The 22,048-nt window shown below is 38.9% G+C and overlaps 1 protein-coding gene across 1 annotated transcript; it reads left to right on the top strand.

Moving 5' to 3' along the window:
• The first annotated feature begins 21,489 nt into the window (after positions 1 to 21,489).
• LOC114887756 (DPH3 homolog) lies at positions 21,490 to 21,738 on the top strand. The gene is made up of 2 exons (XM_029209598.1): positions 21,490 to 21,598; positions 21,674 to 21,738. Exons 1-2 carry the CDS (start codon positions 21,490 to 21,492, stop codon positions 21,736 to 21,738), a joined length of 174 nt encoding a protein of 57 aa, XP_029065431.1.
• The last annotated feature ends 310 nt before the right edge of the window (positions 21,739 to 22,048 follow it).

Genomic DNA, 22,048 nt, shown 5'->3' with positions numbered 1-22,048 from the left:
GGGGGAGGATATTGAGTTATTTTAGTTTGAAAAGCACTCCTACTGCCTGGGAAGAAGGAAGCATTAGTAACAAGTAAACAGAAGCTAGTTAACAACTTAATTATGTCACTAAAACTTAAAATGAGGACCCATTCTTAAGGCTATAATCAGAGCTAACCCTCTGCATCTTCCTTTTGTCATTAGTGTCTTGTCTCCGCCGGGACCCACAGATCTCTTATTCTGTGTTTGCACACAGCCAGTCATACCCTGTATTTACATTATTCAATTTCTTTTTTCCTCCTCAGATTTCTTAGCTTGAATTTAGCCAACTCCATTTCTATCTCTGATTAATTACACTTCACCAGTTTAACAAGCAGTTGTTAAATGTGAAGCATTATGTCCAAACTGAACATTGAGCTTACCTGTCCTTGTATCGTTTGAAAATTTAGTTAACCTCATTCATTTAAAACCATAGTTTCCAGCTTTTTTTTTTCACTGTGACACACAGTAGATGAAATGAATGTATCAGATAATTCCTTGGATCTATCCATTTAAAAATAATTTCTTGAATACCTACTATGTGCCTGCCACACACTGTGCCAGATGTGACACAGCCGGATGTCAGGCTAAGGCTTAGACAAGTGGGATTGTAGGTTATGTACATTTCCCAACATTGTATTTATAAAGCTCTTTTTTTTTCTCCTGTTATACATTCATTCATTCATTCAAAAAGTTTTCACGTACGTACTTTGTGTCAGGAAATACGCTAAGGTCTAGGCATATAATGGTAAATAAGACAGACACAGGCTCCATCCATGGAGCTTACATTCTAGTAGGGAATGAAGCCACATCAGAACACAAGTGAGTGAAAGAGAATTTGCTGTAATCAGGTTTTGTTTTTTTTTTAATTGTGTGCAGCTCTTTCTAGTCTCCCTCCCCTTTCCCTTCCCTTCCCTTCTTTCCTGTTTAACCCTTCGGTCCTGAAGCCATTAGGCAAGTCAGAGGAAGGTAGCGTCCATGTCCGGAGACATGGGGGGACTTGGTGGCTTAGATCAGAGTGTCACGGCGGAGCAGGATGAGGAAGATGTCCATGCAGAGCAGAAGTCTGGTTCGGGTGTGGCCCAAGTGAGTGAGGAGGCCATCCACACAGGCCGAGGGGCAGCAGCTACGATGGGAGATGGGCTGCACAGTGGTGTTGATGAAACAAGTAAGCATGCTAAGGGTAAGAAGCGCCAGGCTTCGCGCCATCAGAGAAGGGAGTTGCAGATATGAAAAAAGAGAAAACTGGAGTGGGCTCCGTGATATTAGATTGAAATTAGAAATATCGGTGTGATCTCATGGTTTTCAATATACCATGTATATATATATACATATATCCTCTAGCTGGCACTCAGATCTTGGCTTCTAAATAACATTCTCCAGTAAAATAAACCAGGGCTCCTTTTTTTTTTTTTATTCAATACTCCAGTTCCTTCATGGTTTTGGTTTTTTATTTTGTTTGTTTTTTGTTTTCTTTGTTTTTATTCAAGGCTCCTCTTTTAATTGAAGTATAGCTGATTTACAAAAGGGCTCCTTGAAAAAATTGCTGATTCCATGACCAGAGTAGGGAAAATGCTAGGTTAGCTTGGAAAATTTTTTTGTGCAGGAAAGCAGGGAAGTATCCAAGAATGATGGGTATGTGTCAGTAGATCACAGGAGCCAGCTTACAGTGGGCAGCATTGGCCAAATGTGGGATAATTTCAGCATCAAAATAATTATAGTGATAGATTATAAACCATTGGATAAACAGGAAACCTTACTGATATAAAATAATAAATTAATAATCTAATAGTGGATTGCAAACTGTAGAAAGAGTTACCAGATGAAGGCCTAGGAAATAGCATGCCCAGAGACGGAAAAGCAACAAAGCCAATTCTGTACACCCCCTCTTTTTTTTTCCTTTAAAGAATAGTAAGTGGTTAGTAATTGCTAACTAACCTCAAGTTATTTTTGAATCCTGAGTTTGAATAGCAGAATGAAATAATGTCTATACTGAGTCACTGGAGCAAGGGCATCAGGAGAAACCAGTTTTTCAAAATAGAATAAGACCAGGTAGGGCTTTCCTGGTGGTCCAGAGGTTAAGACTCCATGCTTCCACTGCAGGGGGTGCGGGTTCGATCCCTGGTGGGGGAACTAAGATCCCACGGGCGGCACGGCCAAAAGAAAAGACCAAGTATAAGTTTCAAAAATACAAAGCTATTAAATATGTATTATCACAGAATAGACACTAAAGAGTTTTCTATCAATATAATGAGTTACATATTTTAACTAGCAAAATTTAGAGCCCATCAAGGGCTCAAAATTTGTTCTATTCCATTCTTATTTTTTCTCTTATGGCTTGTGTTTGGTGCAAAGCAATATCAAGCAGAGTCCATACTTGTTTGGCTGAACTGTTTTAATAAGAGGAAAATGCCAGTGAACATTTCATGTAAGGCAACTTTTGCTAGGAAGTTAGAAGCTGCTTTAATTGTTTCCACCACCAGGTGGCAGTGTTAGGGTACCACAGAAATTTTACTTACTACTGTACTGATGTTTATTGGTTTCTGACAAGTGACTTTCTGCAACTATAAGGGAAAGGGAAGTAAAAATGATATAAGGAGAAATAAGACAGTACAATGAAGTAGTTAAAATCCTGGGTTCTAGAAGCAGAGTGTCTAGGTTCTAAATCCTGCTTCTGCCACTTACTGGCTGTGCAATCTTGAACAAACTACTAAATCACTTAAGCCTCATTTTCCTCATCTTTAAAGTGAGGGTAACATTACCTACCTAAAAGTGTCGTGAGAATAAAATCAGGAATATATTCAAAGCATTGACACATGTTAATGTGTTGAATTGCGTCCACCAAAATTCATACGTTGAAGTCCTAATCTCCAGTACATCAAACTGTACTGGAGATAGGGTCATTGCAGACATAATTAGTTCACAAGAATGAAGTTATTCAGGTGTACTCTAATCCAATATGGTCAGTGTCCTCTTAAAAAGGGAAAACTTGGACACAGACACTCACAGAGGGAGAGCATCATGTGAAGATGAGGGCAGACTTGGGGTGATGATTCTACAAGCCAAGGACCACCAGAGATGGCCAGCAACCACCAGAAACTAGGGGAGAGGCATGGAACAGATTCTGCCTCAGAACCCTTGGAAGAAACCAACCCTACCAACACCTTGATCTCACACTTCCAGCCTCCAGAACTGTGAGACAATACTCTTCTGCTGTTTAAGCCTCCCAGTCTGTGGTACTTTGTTACAGCAGCCCTGGGAAACAAACAGCACGTGAAAAGTACTAATTCATATTAGCTGTTATTAGCCCTGAACACTTTTAATATAACTGTACCAAGGCAACAAAACCATTTCTACTGTAAATTAAAGTGCATTTTCCAGCTGTCATGGATTTATATCCTACACACACACACACACACACACACACACACACACACACACACACACACACCACCCAAATCATGACATACTATGGAGCAAGAGAGAGCAAAACTCCCAACACAGGGAGGGGGATTTCAGTGAAACACAGGAAGATACCTGCTAACAATGAGAATTATAAGGTCTTCATTCTCTGAGGAAGCTCACACAGAGGCCACATGACCCCCGAGAGGGGGTAGGATTTGGAGCCCTGTGGTTTTGCGCCTCCCAGCCACACCCTATAAAACTGTTAGTTCTTCTTAGCAGAGGGGGCCTCCTGCTGGTTGGAGAGTTGAATTTAATAACTGTAGCATCACTCTTCATCTCAGGGCATGAATTTCAGTCATTTTCCTTTGACCCTAGAAAAGCTGGGAAAGGAAAGGGGGCAAAGAAGCTTGGTGGTAGGTTTTTTTTTTCTCTACCAAGATCTAGAATCTCTAACAGCCAGTTTTATTAAAGACTGAGAAGAGTTAGGTAGTATTAAGGCTGAGGAACTCTGCCCCTAAGCCCCACTCCCAATCCTATGCCACACGTGTCCTCAACATTTCACCCTGAGCCCTACCCCACAGACAATGAGTATAAGAGTCTTGAGTAAATTAATCTGGAATAGGAAGCACTTCAAGTTGTCATACTTGGCAGATAACTCACCCCAAATCATCCCTTCCTCAGGCTCAAAGAAGGGACTTGGGCCCACTGGGTGGGCTGGAGGGCTGTCAGCAGTTAGGGGAATTTGGAGCTGTCTCTTTTGCGTGTACGATAAAAAGAACATAGGAAACATTACCTACGAGGTAATGGGCTGGATTAGAATTTTAACTGAAAGGAATTATGGATGTGGGGACTTTGTTTGGTTGTGAAATGAACCAACCAACCAGAAAAGACATCTTGAGACAACTGAAAAGGACACCTTCCTTACGTCCCACTCTGTTTTGTCTAGCTAACTCTAATCTGTCGTTTATGACTCCATCTTCAAGCTTATTTTTTTCCATAAGGCCCTCTCTGATTTCTGTACTTATCTGTCTTAATTACATGGAGCAGCACAGAGTCAGGAACTTTGTGCGTTCACCTCTGCACCCTCAGCATCTAGTTCAATGCCTGGCCCCTGACTTGTCTTCCTGATTGGGCTGAAAGCACCTTGAGATCAAAATATTTATCTGATTGATCTTCATATCTTTCCAGAGTGCCCAGAATAAAGCTTCATACACAGTAGGAGATCAATAAATACTTGTTAAATATACAAAGGACAAAATGTAACAAGCGAGTTCTTTCTTTCTATATTTCAAGGGAAAATATAATAAATAATCATGATACCGGAGCCAAACAAATCCAAAGGAACCTCCAGAAACAAAAATGTGCAAGTGTGCCAAGAGGTTTTACAGAGTAAGTCCATATGGGATTTTAAAAAACAACACAGTGCTGTTGGACTTTATTGTGAATTGAATGTGCCAATACCGATGCTGGAGAAGCCATCCCTAAAGCCAAATACCAGCATTTGTTTCCCAAACACTGACTAAAACAAATATTTTTCAGTTGCCATAGCTTTGGGATATATTTTTGACATGCACACTGAACACAACAAATGATATGGAAACTCTGGCCCCTTTCATCTCTGTTTGACATTGAGGAACCCAGCCTCACTAGTGAGGGCAGAAAACAGCAGCTTCACAACTACAAAGGTAACGTTCCTTGGGTCCAGGCTGCCAACCCCAGTACCGTCATTGTGACAATTTGTCATTTCTACCAGCAGCATGTGCTGTAAAATTGTACACAGCTTCCAAGTAGCCTTCAGGTTTGGAAACTAGCTAAAATTAGACTAAGCCCTGTGTCTCTGCATGAAAGCAGTAACAATATCTTTAATACTGTGTGTAGTCCTTCTATATTATTTTAATTTTTTATTATGGAAATTTAAGAGTATATACAAAATTAGAGAGAAGCTGTTCACCCAGCTTCAACAATTACCAATTGTGAAAGGAGAACTCAAGACACAGAACCATTAAGAAAAGACTTTTTACTTTCACTATTTTGCAAGGGAGACGATACTTCAGAACAACTGTGTTCTCCAAACAAAGAACATAGCAGGTATTTAGAGAAAAAATGAGAAGTTGCCAGGATTACAGTCAGATATCAATATTGCAAAAATCAGGAATAAAGTTGTTTGTATTAGGTTGTTAGCAGCTTACAAGGAGGGTTCAGGTCTTCATTCAGAGGCTAGTGTTAGGATGTTTCTGCCTTTTTTTAGTTTATTTAAAAATGCCAAACGTTCGAAGTTTCTTTCTTTCTTTGTTTGCTGCAGTGGGGTGGGTTTTGACTGTGGTACATGATGACCTAAGTCAAGAGGGCAGCAGAACAAGTATCACTCCTGCTTGCTTGGTGAGTTCCTGTCCCTGAAGCATAGGCATATAGGTTTGTTCAGCAACTTTCTGATTCATGTCATTAACTTGGTGGGTTTTTCCTATTTGGCCAGTTTAATTTATATAGCAATCACAAGAGGTATCGATTCATATGCAAAGATTTCCTTACTGTATGGTTTAAAAGAACTAAAGTCTTGTGATGAATTAACGTCTGTCTAGAGGTTTCATAAAGCTCCTAGTCATAACTTGGATCCCATCAGCATTACAGAAGTAATGTGTTTGAATCGATGTTATCCACTTGTCCTTTCTATGTCTGGGAACAAAAGGCATCCAGTTTGCCTCTACCAAGCTTTACCTGCAGTAACTGTATAACTGGGGTGCTGTTCCTTCTCTGAGATCCCCAAGTCAGCCGATGTTCCTTGTCTGTCAGGAAGTAGCATTCTTTATTAACTATAAGGCCAAGATTCCACTAGCCATAGAACACGTACAGGTAAGTTTTCTGGAAGGATTTTGTAGGCATCATTTCGAAATATTCAACTGCAGTCCTTGTTCCTTAATAGTGAGCTTAGCATACCTAATTAAATGAGATTTGTTTTTGATTGTGACATTTCTGTTAACAAATTTTTATTCAATCCCAATAGAAAAAGGACAGATTTGTTCTGAACCTATGTAAATAATGACATGGTCATGAAAAAGTAAAGGGAAGCAAAACATGGCACTTTGTGTACCAATAATTGTTCTGTGTAGTTTTACAGACAAAGCCAATCAGTATGTGTTACTATTTTCCTCAGAATCATTTTTCTTAGTGATCATCTTGCAATTTATACAAGTATGAAATCACTGTTGTACATCTGAAACTAACATAATGTTATATGTCAATTATATTTCAATTTTTAAAATAAAATGTTGTAAGTTTAAAAAACTCATTTTTCTTAGGTTTTCCTCTTGATTTATTACCTTATCATTTTCTAAGATATTTTATAGATTTTTTTTCCTGAACTCTGGGAGACCAATTGCAATAAGACACCATTTAAAAGTGTTTTGTTCCACTTTGTACATAGTTAGCTTGTTAAATCAAAAATTAGTGCTAAATCAGGAAGAAAGGGGTGTTCTTTTTTGCCCAATAGAATATATCAATAGAATATTAGTCATAAACAAGTATTTCATGTTAATTTCCTTCCATCCTGGATAATTAATTTCTTATCTTGTAATCTTGGTATAGAATTGGCCATCCACTATCACAAAATCAACTGCTTTTGAACTAAAAAAAAAAAAGGTCCTGGAAATCCTCAGTCATCATTCAACCATGCACCTGGTGACATCAGCTTAGAGTGGGAAGCCTGTACCTGTGAATCTATTCCAGTTGGTATCAATAGTAAAGAGTACAGGCTTCAGGCCTTTCCTGAGGTTATGATTCTTTTAACGTTTCTTCCAGAAGACTCCATTACTGGTCTATAGTGTAATAACAGGTGCGTTTCGGCAAGTGTTAAGGAAAGAAGAAACCACCACTTGATGACAGGACTGAATGGCTTGGGTTAATGTACTATAATAACTAACAGTATCTACAAGAAGACAAGTGAGACATAATGCATAAATATTTTATAAGGGTTTAATCAATAATTACCCTGAGAGTAGTAATAATATGGACAATTAGGGCATTGACAGATCTCCAGGGTCTTTTAGTTTATTCCATTAAGTGTGTATTTTATTGTAACTAATTGACACAGGTGTTTTTTTTAATTAATTTTTATTGGAGTATAGTTACTTCACAATATTGTGTTAGTTTCTACTATACAGCAGAATGAATCAGCTATACATATACATATAGCCCCTCTTTTTCAGATTTCCTTCCCATTAAGTCACCACAGTGCGTTAAACAGAGTTCCCTGTGCTATACAGCAGCAGTCCCCAACCTTTCTGGCACCAGGTTCTGGTTTCGTGGAAGACAATTTTTCCACGGACCTGGTTGCGGGGTGGGGTAGGGTTTGTTCAGGTGGTAATGCGAGCAATGGGGAGCAATGGGGAGCGGCAGATGAAGCTTCACTCGCTCGCTCACTGCTCACCTCCTGCTGTGCAGCCCAGTTCCTCACAGGCCGTGGACTAGTACTGGTCCGCGGACTGGGGTTTGGGGACCCCTGCTATACAGTATGTTCTCATTAGTTATCTATTTTATACATAGTATCAATAGTGTATATGTGTCAATCCCGATCTCCCAATTCCTCCCACCCCTCCTTCCCCCTTGGTATCCATACATTTGTTCTCTACATCTGTGTCTCTATTTCTGCTTTGCAAATAAGATCATCTATACCATTTTTCTAGATTCCACATATATGTGTTAATATACAATATTTGTTTTTCTCTTTCTGACTTACTTCGCTCTGTATGACACTCTCTAGGTCCATCCACGTCTCTACAAAGGACCTAATTTCTTTCCTTTTTATGGCTGAGTAATATTCCATTGTATACATGTACCATATCTTTATCCATTCTTCTGTTGATGGACAATTTAGGTTGCTTTCATGTCCTGGCTATTGTAAATAGTGCTGCAATGACCATCGGTGTGCATGAGACACAGGAATTTTAAAATACAAAGCTGTGAATAAATTTTGTTGACAGTTATCATGTTGGGCTTTGCACATGAGCATGAGTATGCTCTATTCATCCTGAAGACACACAATTGCTGAAACATGTTCATTTTAATATAACATAACATTATAACATATGTAATATAACATACAACATGTAGCATAACATATAACATATTTAATATAACACAACAAATTTAATAACATCTTACTTGTATGCTTTGTATACAATTGACCTATGGAGGTTGATTTGCCAGCTCTTCCCACACTATGGACTTGACAAACAGCTCTCACAATGAGACAGGCTGGGACCTGGAACCCTTTGCTGGGACCTGGGACCCTTTGCTGCCGTGCTGCAATGCTTGCACCTGGACACACCTCTCCTCAAGCAACAAAATACAAAGAAACTGACTCAAAATAACTGCCTGCATTTGGGGCAAATTCTGGACCCAAAAGATACAAAGAGACCAAAAAGCCCAACTGCCACTTTTGAAGAGCCTGGAGCAAAAACAGGGTGTTGGGAACAAAAGCACGGTACTGAGCTGCTTCCCGCACACACCATCACCAGAGACCAGCAGACCACCTAAGTCACCTGTCTGGCCGGACACCTGGACACACCCCTACCTTCACCCCGTATAAGGAACAAGCTTGCCCCACCTTGGGGAGCGAGCAAACAAAACAACTGTTGTTTGTTCTCTCTTCCCCCTGCTGCAGCAGGGGCCGCAGTAAAGCCTTGCCTGAATTTCTTGTCAGTCCTCTGATCAATTTCTTTTGATTGGGGAAGGCCAGGAACCCTGGTTGGTAATAACAATACAGAGAATACCAAGGGCTCCTGATGATTTCTAGCACCCCTCCTTTTACAAAATGAGAAAGTAAATCTTTGGTGCTGTCCAGCAGCTCTCTGAGAAACCTCAAAGATAGTTTGATTCTCAAAGACGTCTGAGCAGTTTTCTTATTTGAAATTTGGGGCCTGAATTTGTAGAAGTCAGTATAAAAATTTGTCGAATAGACAAGATGGGCACATAAATCACATGTGCCTAACCAAGAAACTGTTATAGTCTTGGTTATAGTGAAAATACACACCAGCAAATAACAGTAAGTCCTACGAACTGTAGCCTTTTCAGAAGTAGATTTTTGTTAAAAAGTTATTAAGTTGCATGACCAAAAAAGTTCGCAAAATGTTAACAGGCTCTCCTGTAAGTATATTTTAGTGACCCCTGGAATTTCTGCTAACTTTTAGAATAACTTTTTGCTGTTTCTTGTTCAAAGCAGAATGAATACAAGAAGCTCAATGTTCTTGTGAAATACCTAACTTTCTCTTCATCATCTGTAAACTCCCTTCACTTAATAATTTTAATATTCCAACATGGCATACATTTAGACATATAAAAATAAATATACAGGGACTTCCCTGGTGGCACAGTGGTTAAGAATCCGCCTGCTAATGCAGGGGACACGGGTTCAATCCCTGGTCTGGGAAGATCCCACATGCCGCAGAGCAACTAAGCCCGTGCACCACAACTACTGAGCCCATGCACCACAACTACTGAAGCCTGCACACCTAGAGCCCCAGCTCTGCAACAAGAGAAGCCACTGCAATGAGAAGCCTGCACACCACAATGAAGAGTAGCCCCCTAACAGCAACTAAAGAAAGCCCACGTGCAGCAACGAAGACCCAACGCAGACAAAAATAAATTTTAAAAATTCTTTAAAAAATAAATAAATATACAGTTAAATGGCAAATATGAAGCTTTTAATTTTGACTTTAAAACCTATTGATCTTAACAGAATAATATGACATAATGTTTATCCACATTAAATTTATCGTCTTAATAAAACTGTAACATTCTTCTTGAAGAATAAATGAAATATATCCATTATCTTGTACCCACACCTGTATCTCTTTCCATGACTGTACAGCCACAACTGCTATGCATATTAGTTACAACTTCAACCAAAGTTACCAGCTTCTGCTCTCTCAAAGGCCCAGGGGAAACTAGGTGATGGGTAACTAAGAAGGATCTATTATACACAAGCACCTTAGCAGAAAAGCAAGGCCCAGGGAAGGTGACTTGTGCCCCACAAGCCGTATTACATATCCATTTTGCATGTTTTAAAGTGGCAAAAATGAATACATGACCTAACAGATTTTTGCTTTCTTAGTCAGTCTTGTTCCATCCAAAACTCCACCCACCTCCACCTCACACCAGGTTACTTTGAAGCAAATCCCAGGCATATCATTTTACCTCTAAATATTTCTGTGTGGATCTTTAAAAAATAAAGACTCTTTTTAGGCTGTAAACATGACCATAACACAATTATCAAATGCAAAAATTACCAATAATTCCTTAATATCATCAAATATCCAACATCCAAATATCCAATCAGCATCCACATTTCCCCAATTATCTTGTAAATATTTTCAGCTTCTTTATTTGACTTGGGATCCAAATAAGACACATTGCAACTGAGCGATATGTCTTTTAAATCAACTTTAATCTATAGGTTTCTCTGCCATGCTTTTTTTTCCCTTGCAATTTTTTTTTAAAGATAGCAGGTTAATTGTCTGTAGAATTTCCCATAAACTGAGTTTGCTGACTGCATCCCTATGGTGTCATTTAACTTGTTCTCTATCCCTTATGTTTCCTGTAAATTGTTAGTTGCATCTAAAGGTTTAATCAGATTCCAGTTCAATGTAGGTGGTTTTGGGTTTTGGTTTTACAAGATGTGTAGTAAAGAACTTAATCTTGTCCCAAAGGAATCCAGCTTTTGGTTCCTGAAAGGTAATCTCTAAGCTCTTGCAATATCATCCCTGATAAAAAAGGTTTTTGTTTAGGGATTCCCTGGTGGTGCAGTGGCTGAGAGTCCTCCTGCCGATGCAGGTGACACAGGTTCGTGCCCCGGTCCAGGAATATCCCACATGCCGCGGAGCGGCTGGGCCCGTGAGCCATGGCCGCTGAGCCTGCGCGTCCGGAGCCTGTGCTCCGCAACGGGAGAGGCCACGACAGTGAGAGCCCCGAGTACCGCCAAAAAAAAAAAAATATTTTTGTTTGCCTGGGGGCCTTGGGTCACACATAATTGGCTCAACTTTGGAGGGCCTGGAGACTGAGAAGTCACATGGCCAGTCAAAACTCTGCAGAGGAAGGTTCAGGAGAGCTTCCCCTATTAGCAATAATCTGGGCATATTGTCACACATCGATTCTGGGAAAGTTACGGTGTCCACAGCTCTGTGAGGAGAAGACAACTGGAACATTCATGTTTGGAATTTTCCTGGCCTCTGTCCTATGCACTTTTTTCCTTGATTACTTTTAATCTGTATCCTTTTGATATAGTAAACCATAATGGTTAGTATAACAGCTTTCAGTGAGTTCTGTGAGTTCTTGTAGAGAATTATCAAAACTAAGGGTGCTTTTGGAAATTCCCAACTTGCGATTGACGTTAGAGGTGAGAACTGTCTTAAGGACTGCCCCCTAAACTTCCCACAAGACCACTACAGAGTGGTCAGCCATTGATGACCATGGCTTAATGCCATTAAATCTTCAGGGACTGCCAAATGGTGATGTTTTATTTCTATCATCTCTGTATTCGTTTTCCCCTCATCATCTATCTAAATCATATAAAGATAGATATAGATATCTATAGCTACCTATAGATATCTGATATATATTATATAGGAATAACAGGAAAAATACTTATTTTCTTCATCAGTTTTCAAATCAATGAGGTAGTTCCTTGCATCTTCCATCCAAAGTGTCAATGACTTGGATTTTTCATGTCTTTATGTCATGAATGTAAGCATCAGTTCATTGAGTGATTATCATTATTGATACTCATAATCTGACCATCTTTAACCAGTCTGGGTGCTAGGAGTGCTCATTGCTCTGAGCACTGGGTCTGTTTCTAGGCCTTTCCAGTGGACAGAGCTAGGAAAATTTTTTTCATACATATCATTCATTCATACTGATACTTCCAATTCAAAATTAGAAGTACACGTATAATCCTTCTATTTTTGTAGAAGTTTGGAAACTCGTGGACCCTATCAGAGTTCCTGAAAGCTATCTGATTAAGACTTTTTAAAATTTCATTAAGTTTACACTTTAGGGGGGAGGTTACAAAAAATAAAGGGAAAACTTTGCAGGAAAGTGTTCAAAAATATCCAAAACATTCAAATGAGAAGGAAACTTAGGGATCACCTAATAACCAAAAAACTCTCACTTATAAATGAGGAAAGGGGGGCCTAGCAAAGTTCAATGAACTTGTGCCAAGTTTCAGAGCTACTTCGTGCCCAAGGCAGAACTAGGACCAGGCCACCTAACTCCTAATATTATTGTTTCTTTTTTTCTGACTCTTATCCCTAGGGTTACCACTCTCATGTTGCAGAACTGAAAAATAGAGCAGAGCAGAACAGAAAGGAATATGGAGCTCAATTAGGATTTCATAATGCCTTGGAGGAACCGATGGAGGAACCGAGAACTCAGAGCACATACCTGCACGAAGGAAGCACTACTTACCCACCTTCAGCAGAAAATGTTCGTGTGGTTGTTCTTCCAAAGCACTATTAGGTTGCGCTGTGTCCTCTCTCCTTCCCGTTTGCCAATAGCCAAGCAGCCTCATACTAGGTTGGCCAAGGTAGGGCCATCTCAGCAGAGTAGAAGAGTTTTAGCCAGCCCTCTCAGGAACAGAATTAATGACATGGTCTCATTAGTGCCACACACAAAAAGAATCCATCAAGCTGGCGACTTGGTATAATGCCTCACTCCTCTTCAAATGAAGGATTTTAAAAGGATTTACCAGTTTGCAAGGCAGAAATAGAGACACAGATGTAGAGAACAAACAAACGTATGGACACCAAGGGGGGAAAGTGGTGGGGGTGGTGGTGGGATGAACTGGGAGATTGGGATTGACATGTATACACTAATATGTATAAAATGGAGAACTAATAAGAACCTGCTGTATTCTTAAATAAAAATAAATAAAATAAGATAACATAAAAAGAAAAAGAAAAGAAAAGGATTTTGTCAGTCCCTCCCCAGGCATACTAATCTTGTCCAACTCTCAACTGCTTGTTATCCCTTTCAGTGCTTCTTAAACCTTTCCACTGAAGAACTGAGAGAGAAGAGTATCAGCTGCACACAGCACAACACACACACACGCACGCATGCACACAGGGGCACTCGTATGTGTAAATGCACAGCCCTGGGAAAGTGACCCAACACAGTCTTTGGGAAATAAACATTCTCCAAAGTACTATGTCTATCTTATTTGTTTAAATCTCACACCTACTCTGTTTTTCATATATAAATGAAAACTTTAAAAAATAAATAAAGGGGCTTCCCTGGTGGCGCAGTGGTTGAGAGTCCGCCTGCCGATGCACGGGACATGGGTTCATGCCCCGGTCCGGGATGATCCCACATGCCGCAGAGCGGCTGGGCCCGTGAGCCATGGCCCCTGAGCCTGTGCGTCTGGAGCCTTGCTCCGCAACAGGAGAGGCCACAGCAGTGAAAGGCCCGCGTACAGCAAAAAAATAATAATAAATAAATAAATAAAAACTTAAAAGGGAAAATTTATATTCCAGAAGATGCAGTATATTTAAGAAACGCTTTAAGAAATCCCTCCCCCTCCTCAATCATGGCACATGTCTTACATCCCCATTTGAAAAACCCCTACTTGAGAAACTTATATAATAAATTTTTATTGCTCTGAGGTAGAATTCACACTCTTAAAGGTAATTTAATATTTTTTTAATTTGTATTTTTCTGCTCACTCAACCAATATTTATAGAGTATCTACTATTTTTCTTGCTCTTATTTTAGTAAAATCACTAATTAAGGTGTTATAATGAAGACACTCACATGATTTGTGCTTTCTTGACAATAATGATATAAAAGTAAATTGTAAGTGTACTCAAACTGTACAAAATGTTACTATATTTTCATCATAAAGGTAAACTAAATGTAAAAACAATGTGAAATTATTTTTCATATAATGTCAAAGTTATGTCTCTTCTAAAATATTCAAAAGCATCTATTAAAATTAAAGGGGAAAGCATAAATTAAAATTAACAAATGTCAACATTTTAAATTAAATATTTTAAATTTATTTTTTGAAAATTTAATTAAATGTTGCTAATAGGTTTATAAAAATAAAATGATTCTTCATTCAGAATTTACTGTCCTTCTAGCTGCCAATGCAAACAATTGGCATCATGCTACATAAATATTTTAATTAAACTCCATATGTACAATTTAAGAGGGATATGAATTACTTTATGTTGCAAAATATTCTTCAGCCACCATGTGCAATAGTTGTGAAATCACCCTAAATTTGTGAACACAAAAGAAGTAAGACAAGTTGTACACTCAGCGGTATTGGAGACCAATAATTGGGATATGGGAAAATGTAGTCATTCTTACTGAAAGAGAAGTTTGAAGAATTGATTAATTTGTCTTTCCTCTTATCCAAGCACTTCCATCACCCAATGCTCCCCAGATTTCCCAGCACTGTGGGACTCTGTCTTTGCAAACAGCTCGACCCACAAACCTCCCCAGCATTCCGAGGCAGCCAGCAAGAGATGTGGGAAAACGTTTTCCTGGGGGTTAAACAGTGTTGGTTATTAAAGTGGATATTTAGGCTTATGGCCGTGCTATGTAAATGCTGAATGCCCAAGTGAGGGAGGGCCCGGGTGCTCTTTAATACTCTGTGGTGGGGTGGGGGAGTTCTGACATGCAAGGCCCTCTAAAGCCAGGGCAGACCTGCTCGCCCCAGTCTGAGAGCCGTCAGAAGCCTCCAGTACATAAACATGATGGAGTAGAAAGAGTAGGTGTGACATGAACGCCCTGTACTCTGCTCCAGAGAGAATACAGAGTGAGAAGAGGACCTAGAAAGAAAGAGTTTACAAAGTGCTTTTGTTACCGAGTCCAAGCTCTCTCTGCTCGCTGCACAACAGGCCAATAAAGCGGGGATGAGGTGCTGAGGCAAGGAATACGACTTTATTCCGGCAGACCGAGAAGATGGCAGACTAATATCTCAAATTAACCACTTTATAGGGGTTTGGATGCCAGTTTCTTTTAGAGAGGGGGAGGAGGTGGGGAAGTAAAGTAAAAAAGCCATAAATTTTGCAAATATCCCCTGGAATGGCCAGCTTCAGGGAGGGGACGTGTTAATTTCCGCTGTCTTGCAGCCATCCACAGGTGGACAGGGTCCGGATGTTTCCCTGAACAAAGGCACTTTGGTTTGACATTCAGGCAGAGGGGCGGGGTTCCCTAAGGCAGGCCAGTATGTATAGACAGTGTCCTTTTAGTGAACAAAAGCAACAGGAAGCAAAGGTTAAAGTAAAAGAAACAGATCCAACATGTAGTCAGATTTGGCTCTTCCCTGTTACACTTTCTCATGCATTATCTACCTACCCAGTGAGGTTAGTATATAGAGCAGACATGATTATTACTATTTTACAAATAAGGAAACTGAGGCACAAACTAAATTGACGTGATTCTCCAATGGTAACCTAGCCACCACTTGGTGGAGCTGAGATCAGAACCCAGGGCTCCTGGCTCCCTGCCCACGGAACCTGCTGCTCCTGTCTGCTTCCTGATGCTCAGAGTTGCTTCTATATTTCTGTCAGGGTTTTGTTAGTTGAAAAGAATAAAAGAACCATGTTGTTTTGCCCTCTTCAGTGTTTAAGGATTTGGAGGTTCAGAGGTGGAGGAAAAGGGAGGTCACTTTTTTTTTTTTTTAAAGATGTTGGGGGTAGGAGTTTATTTATTTATTTATTTTTGCTGTGTTGGGTCTTCGTTTCTGTGTGAGGGCTTTCTCTTGTTGTGGCAAGCGGGGACCACTCTTCATCGCAGTGCGCAGGCCTCTCACTATCGCAGCCTCTCTTGTTGCGGATCACAGGCTCCAGACGCGCAGGCTCAGTAGTTGTGGCTCACAGGCCTAGTTGCTCCGCGGCATGTGGGATCCTCCCAGACCAGGGCTCGAACCCGTGTCCCCTGCATTAGCAGGCAAATTCTCAACCACTGTGCCACCAGGGAAGCCCAGGGAAGTCATTTTAATAGATGTTTTCTGAACTTATTGAACTTCAACATCTTGGAACTAACATACACTGAAATGTTTCCCGTCAAATAGTGATTATGTGCACAACAATAAAATTACTGTATTTGGTCTTCTGGGGAGTGGTCAGCATCTTCTTTCATCCTTTTGATTTGAATTTCCTTGGACTACTGGGTGGGGATGTTTTCCGTCCTTACATGGCAATTTGAGAAGGGTAACTAAGTAGCATAATTGATATTTACCATGTGGCATGCACTATTTGGGAGTTGGGGGCTGAACCTGACAGAAAATTAAACGTGATTTCTGCCTCAGAGGTCCTCATTTTACTCTGATGAATAGATTTGGCATGTAAACACAGGAAGAAGAGAATCCCAACTTCAAGGGAAATGGGGTAGAGATACACCCAAAAAGACATCTGTCTGTGGGATTACCTAATAAATTTAATTTGGATGATGAGTTAAAGAAAGCTAATAGACTTTTAAGCTATAAAGCAAAGGCTACAAATGCTGCCTCTAAAGCCGATCTCCACACCTCCAATCTTCTTCCCCCAAAGTTTCCATACAAGTCATTGTACGGCATCTGCCCAAAAACAGGTTCTTGGTGACATTCTGTCTTCTTCACAAAAAATACATACTCCTCTCTCTTTCTCACTGTCAATTCTGCATTCCCAAAAAAATCAGGGCACTAGAAATAAGCATCAACTTATCTTTACTCACAGGGATGGATGGATGCCTATTTAGGAAGACACTTATGACAAAATGTGGCTAACCAGTAGAGGGGGCCTGGGCTTCACATTTGATGTGCTTTAAAGACACAAGAAACCAGAAAGAAGGGTGTCTGGGTGAGGTCACAAAGCAGAATAAATCAGGTGTAGAGCACGTTTACAACCACTCAAAAGGTTTTGTGAACATTGTCTCTATATCTATACATTCCTGCGTGGGCATATGGAAAAGGAACATTATGCAGACTAAAGGAATGAATCACTCCTGATCCAACAGTGCATGACATTTCTTACTTGAGCTCTCTTGCATTCAAATTCTTATTACTCAATGATTCTTCATTTTTACACAGTTTTTCCATTATGACACACATGGGCAAATTCCTCAACTTGCCATGGCATACTTTGACAAAACGCTTAAATGAACTCTTTGGTGAACTCTTATCTTCACATATCTAGAGATTGTTATCCTCAGCACAACAATTACTCTAGGTTGGTATACTAGTGGTTAAAACAGTCTTAATGACCAGGAGCCTAGCCCAGTTGTAAGGGCTAGGCCCTAGAGTCAAACAGATGAAACTTCAAATTCTGGAATCTACCACATGCCAACTTTGTGGACTCAAGCAAGTTATGTTAACTCACTAAGATTTGATTCATCTGTAAAAAGGAAATCATAATACATAAAATTTTCTTTATTTTTAAATTGGGGTATAGTTGTTTTACAATGTTGTGTTAGTTTCTACTGTACAGCTAAGTTAAACAGAGTTCCCTGTGCATTACAGCATGTTCTCATTATTTATCTATTTTATACATATTAGTGTATATATGTTAGTTCCAATCTCCCAATTCATCCCACCACCCCCTTTCCCCCCTTGGTGTCCATACGTTTATCCTCTACATCTGTGTCTCTTTGAGCCAATCTCTCAGAAGAGTAGGTACTGAAAAGTCTTGACTGCAGAATATGAGATGGAGTAAAAGGAAGAAAGGAAGTTTAACAGCGAGTCAGGTGAAGGAGGGGAAGAATAACTGGATATGTATTTTATGAAAATTCAAATGATTAAAGAAATGGCCATCCAATATTTATTGATTGAGCCAGCAGTTAAAGGTGGACTAGGCACTGACATGCTAATATTACAGCACATTAACTTTTTAGTCTGTGGTTTGACACAATGGTTATTGTAGTAAAAGGCATTTTTACATTAAGTTGTATGTAAATGTACATTGAAACGCTATACATACAGATGAGCAAACAGAACACTAATGGAAAACAAAAAAATGTGAAGGACTAGGTCTTGGAATAGAAAATATTTTCTACAGGATATGGGAAGCAAGTATCAGACATCCTGGTCTTAGCTCTCCCAGCTCCCACCTTCCTGTCCTCTCAGGACACTTAAATAAATTCTTTTTGTGGTTTAGCCTCAAAAAAAAAAAATCATAGTAGTAACCAAAAATAGGATTGTTGGGTGGATTAATGATAACTAATAATAAAAGCAAAACATGTGAGGGAGTTGATATTGTTCTTGGTTTTCCACTCAAGAGCACAGAATTGGATTATCTTTGATTTGTAACACACCCTCATCACTGGTCTAAGCATGGTCCTCTTTTGTTTTTATTTATATAAACTATGTACTTATATATGAATTTGCTTATTATTATTAATAATTTAAATACATGTGAACCAACCACCCAATGCAAGAATTAGAACATTAACAATCATTTACACCCACCTATGGGCTTCTCCCCAGTCTATTCCTCTACTTCCCCTTCCTTGAATCTTGCAGTTATTATTATAACTTGTTTTTGAAATTATAGCGTTATCACATTTGTATTCCTAATAATTCTATTGTTCAATTTTCTTTGTTTTCAACATTATAAAAGAGCTTCAGGCTCTATAAAATATGAGGGAATTTCCTTTTTAAAAAAATTTTATTGCTCAGGTTATTCATATTTTTGCTTCTAGCTATTTATTTTGCTATATAATATGCCATTGTGTGAAATTACCACAATTTATTTATCTGTTTTCTATTGATAAGTATTTGGGTCGTTTCAGGTATTTATCTTGCTAAGAGTGCAATAAGTGCTGCTGGGAACATTCTTGTTTATGTCTCCTATTGTACATAGAGTTTTTCTTGGGTATATACCTAAAAGTAGAATTGCTGAGTTAATATGGAAATGTTCAACATCAGATAACAACAAACTTTGCAAAGTGGTCGTACCCAGTTAATTCATATTCTCTCCAATATGTGGCATTGTCCACTTCTTAATTTTTGCCCATTGAATGGGTATAAGTTGGTATCTCGTTGTGGTTTTAATATGCCTTCCCCAATAAATAATGAAGTTGACCTTCTCATAATGATTTTATTGATCATCTGTGTTTTCTCCTCTGTGCAATTCTTGTTTGTATTTCTTGCCCATTGTCTATTGGATTGTTTGCTATTTCCTTATTAATTTGAGGAAACCTCTATATATTCTTGCTAGTAATCCTTTGTTGGTTAGTTGGGTTGCAAATATCCTCCTCCAGTTGGTACCTTCTCTCTTTTCTTTCATAAGATATCTTTTGGTGTTCAGATCTTTATTTTAATGTCATCAGATTTCTCTTTTACGGTTAGAGGGTTTTTTATGTGTCTTTAATAAATTCTTCCCTACCTCAAAGTCAGAAATGTATTTACCTATATTTTCTAATAAAATTTACAAAATTTTACTTTTAACATTTAAGTCCTTAATTTATCCAGAGTTCATTTTTCAAACGACTTAAGGAAGGAATCAATATCATTTTTTCCATTATAGATCACCAGTTTTTACAGATACATTTATTGAATAGTCCCTCCATTCTCCATTGATCTGCCAGGTCACATCTGTCATATACCAAAATTCCATACATACATGGGTTTGCTTCTGAGTTTTCTACCTGCCCAAAAGTTTATTTTTCTATTTCTGAACAAATATCATGCTATATATACTACAGCTTCAAAATAAACCCTGTTGGCTAATAAAGCAAATCTCCCCTCCCTACTCCTCTATAGAAATGTTTGACTTCTTGGTCCTTTATTCTTTCACATAGTTGTTTTTTAATTTATTTATTTATTTATTTATTTTTGGCTGCACTGGGTCACCTTTGCTGTGTGTGGGCTTTCTCTAGCTGTGGCTAGTGGGGGCTACTCTTCGTTGTGCTGCACGGGCTTTTCATTGTGCTGGCTTCTCTTGTTGCCAAGCACTGGCTGTAGGTGCTCAGGCTTCAGTAGTTGTGGCACGTGGGCTCAGTAGTTGTGGCGCAGAGGTTTAGTTGCTCCACGGCATGTGGGATCTTCCCAGACCAGGGCTTGAACCCGTGTCCCCTGCAATGGCAGGCAGATTCTTAACCTCTGTGCCACCAGGGAAGTCCTCACATAAATTTTAGAATAAACTATCACATTCCATTAAAATCCTACCGAAATTTTTGTTGGAATTGCATTAAGTCTATGAGCCAATATGAGGAGAATTGAAATATTTATAATATTAAAGTTTTTTTCCATTTAAGAAATAAGAAATATGTATCATAGTATTTCTCTTTATTTATTTAGAACTTCTTTAATGAATCTCAATAGTTTTAAATTTTCTCCAAGGAGGTCCTGCACATCTTTTTAAAAATTTTTATTCCTATATATCTGATTTTTTTAATATATCATAAGTGATATCTTCTTTTAAATTACATTTTATGGTTATTTGTTACTGGTGTATAGAAATGAACTGACTTTGCTAAATTCTCCTATTATTTCTAATAATATAATACTTTGCCCCAGGTGTCTTTGGTTTTCTACGAGGCTATCATGTCATCAGCAAATAATTGGCATTTCTTCTTTTCCAATCCTTATGCCTCTACTTTCTTTTTCTTGCCTTATTGCACTAGCTAAAACTGTCAATACAAGGTTGAATAGAAATGACGGTACTGGGCACCCTTAATCATTCCCAATGTTAAATGGAATGCTCCTACTGTTTCCCCATGTTTGCCATAACATAATTGTCCTTCATTAGGTTAAGCAAATTCTTGATTTGCTAAGAATTTTTATCATGAATTTATGCTCGATTTCTATGAAATATTTCTCAAAACCTTTTAAGATAATCATGTTATTTTGTCCTTAAAGCTGTTAATGTTGTGAACTACATGGTATATTTTACTTTTATACTCTGTTGAACTTAGTTTGCAAATATTTTATTTAGGATTTCTACACTTAAAATCCTCAGGAAATTATCTGTAATTTTCTTTTCTCATATTATCCTTTTCTTGTTTGAAAATCAAGATTATATGGCCAAGCTGGACATGCCCTGGCCTGGGTCGGACAGCGGAGGTGACAGACCTCTGCTGGCCCCAGTAATGATGGCGATGTTTCACAACGAGGTGGAGACTGAGGACTTCCAACATGACGAGGACTCGGAGAAGTACTTCTACCCCTGCCCATGTGGGAGTAACTTCTGCAACACCAAGGAAGATCTGGAGAATAGGGAAGACGTGGTAATGTGCCTTAGCTGGTCTCTCATTATAAAAGTGACTTATGACAAAAATCAGTTTACATGTGGAGAGACAGTCCCAGCCCCTTCTACCAACGAAGAACTAGTTAAATGTTGAAGAAGACTTTAGGACTCCAAAGCCTGAACTTTGGGGAATGAGCCAAGATGGAAAACTCAAATGCAAAGTCACTGACTTCTTCATGGTGACAGTCATTTTTTAGTTTGCTGGTCCATAGAGTGTGGATTCTTCCCATTGGCTGCCAAGTTGAAGAAGCAAGTCCACCACATGACGTACCTGGATTTTATGCCTAGAACTTTGAATTGGACGTGCTCTTAATTTTCCATCCAAACTTAAAGAAGATAATTTCAAATCAGTGCTTTCTTTCTCTCAGTTTTGTTATTTTTATATCTTACACCTAATTACTTCA

This window comes from Monodon monoceros, unplaced genomic scaffold (assembly GCF_005190385.1).
Source record: "Monodon monoceros isolate NGI ecotype Baffin Bay Population unplaced genomic scaffold, NGI_Narwhal_1 Super_Scaffold_7, whole genome shotgun sequence".
Taxonomy (NCBI): domain Eukaryota; kingdom Metazoa; phylum Chordata; class Mammalia; order Artiodactyla; family Monodontidae; genus Monodon; species Monodon monoceros.
The sequence above is the reverse complement of the archived record's forward strand: the minus strand, read 5'-3'. Positions and strand labels throughout refer to the sequence as shown.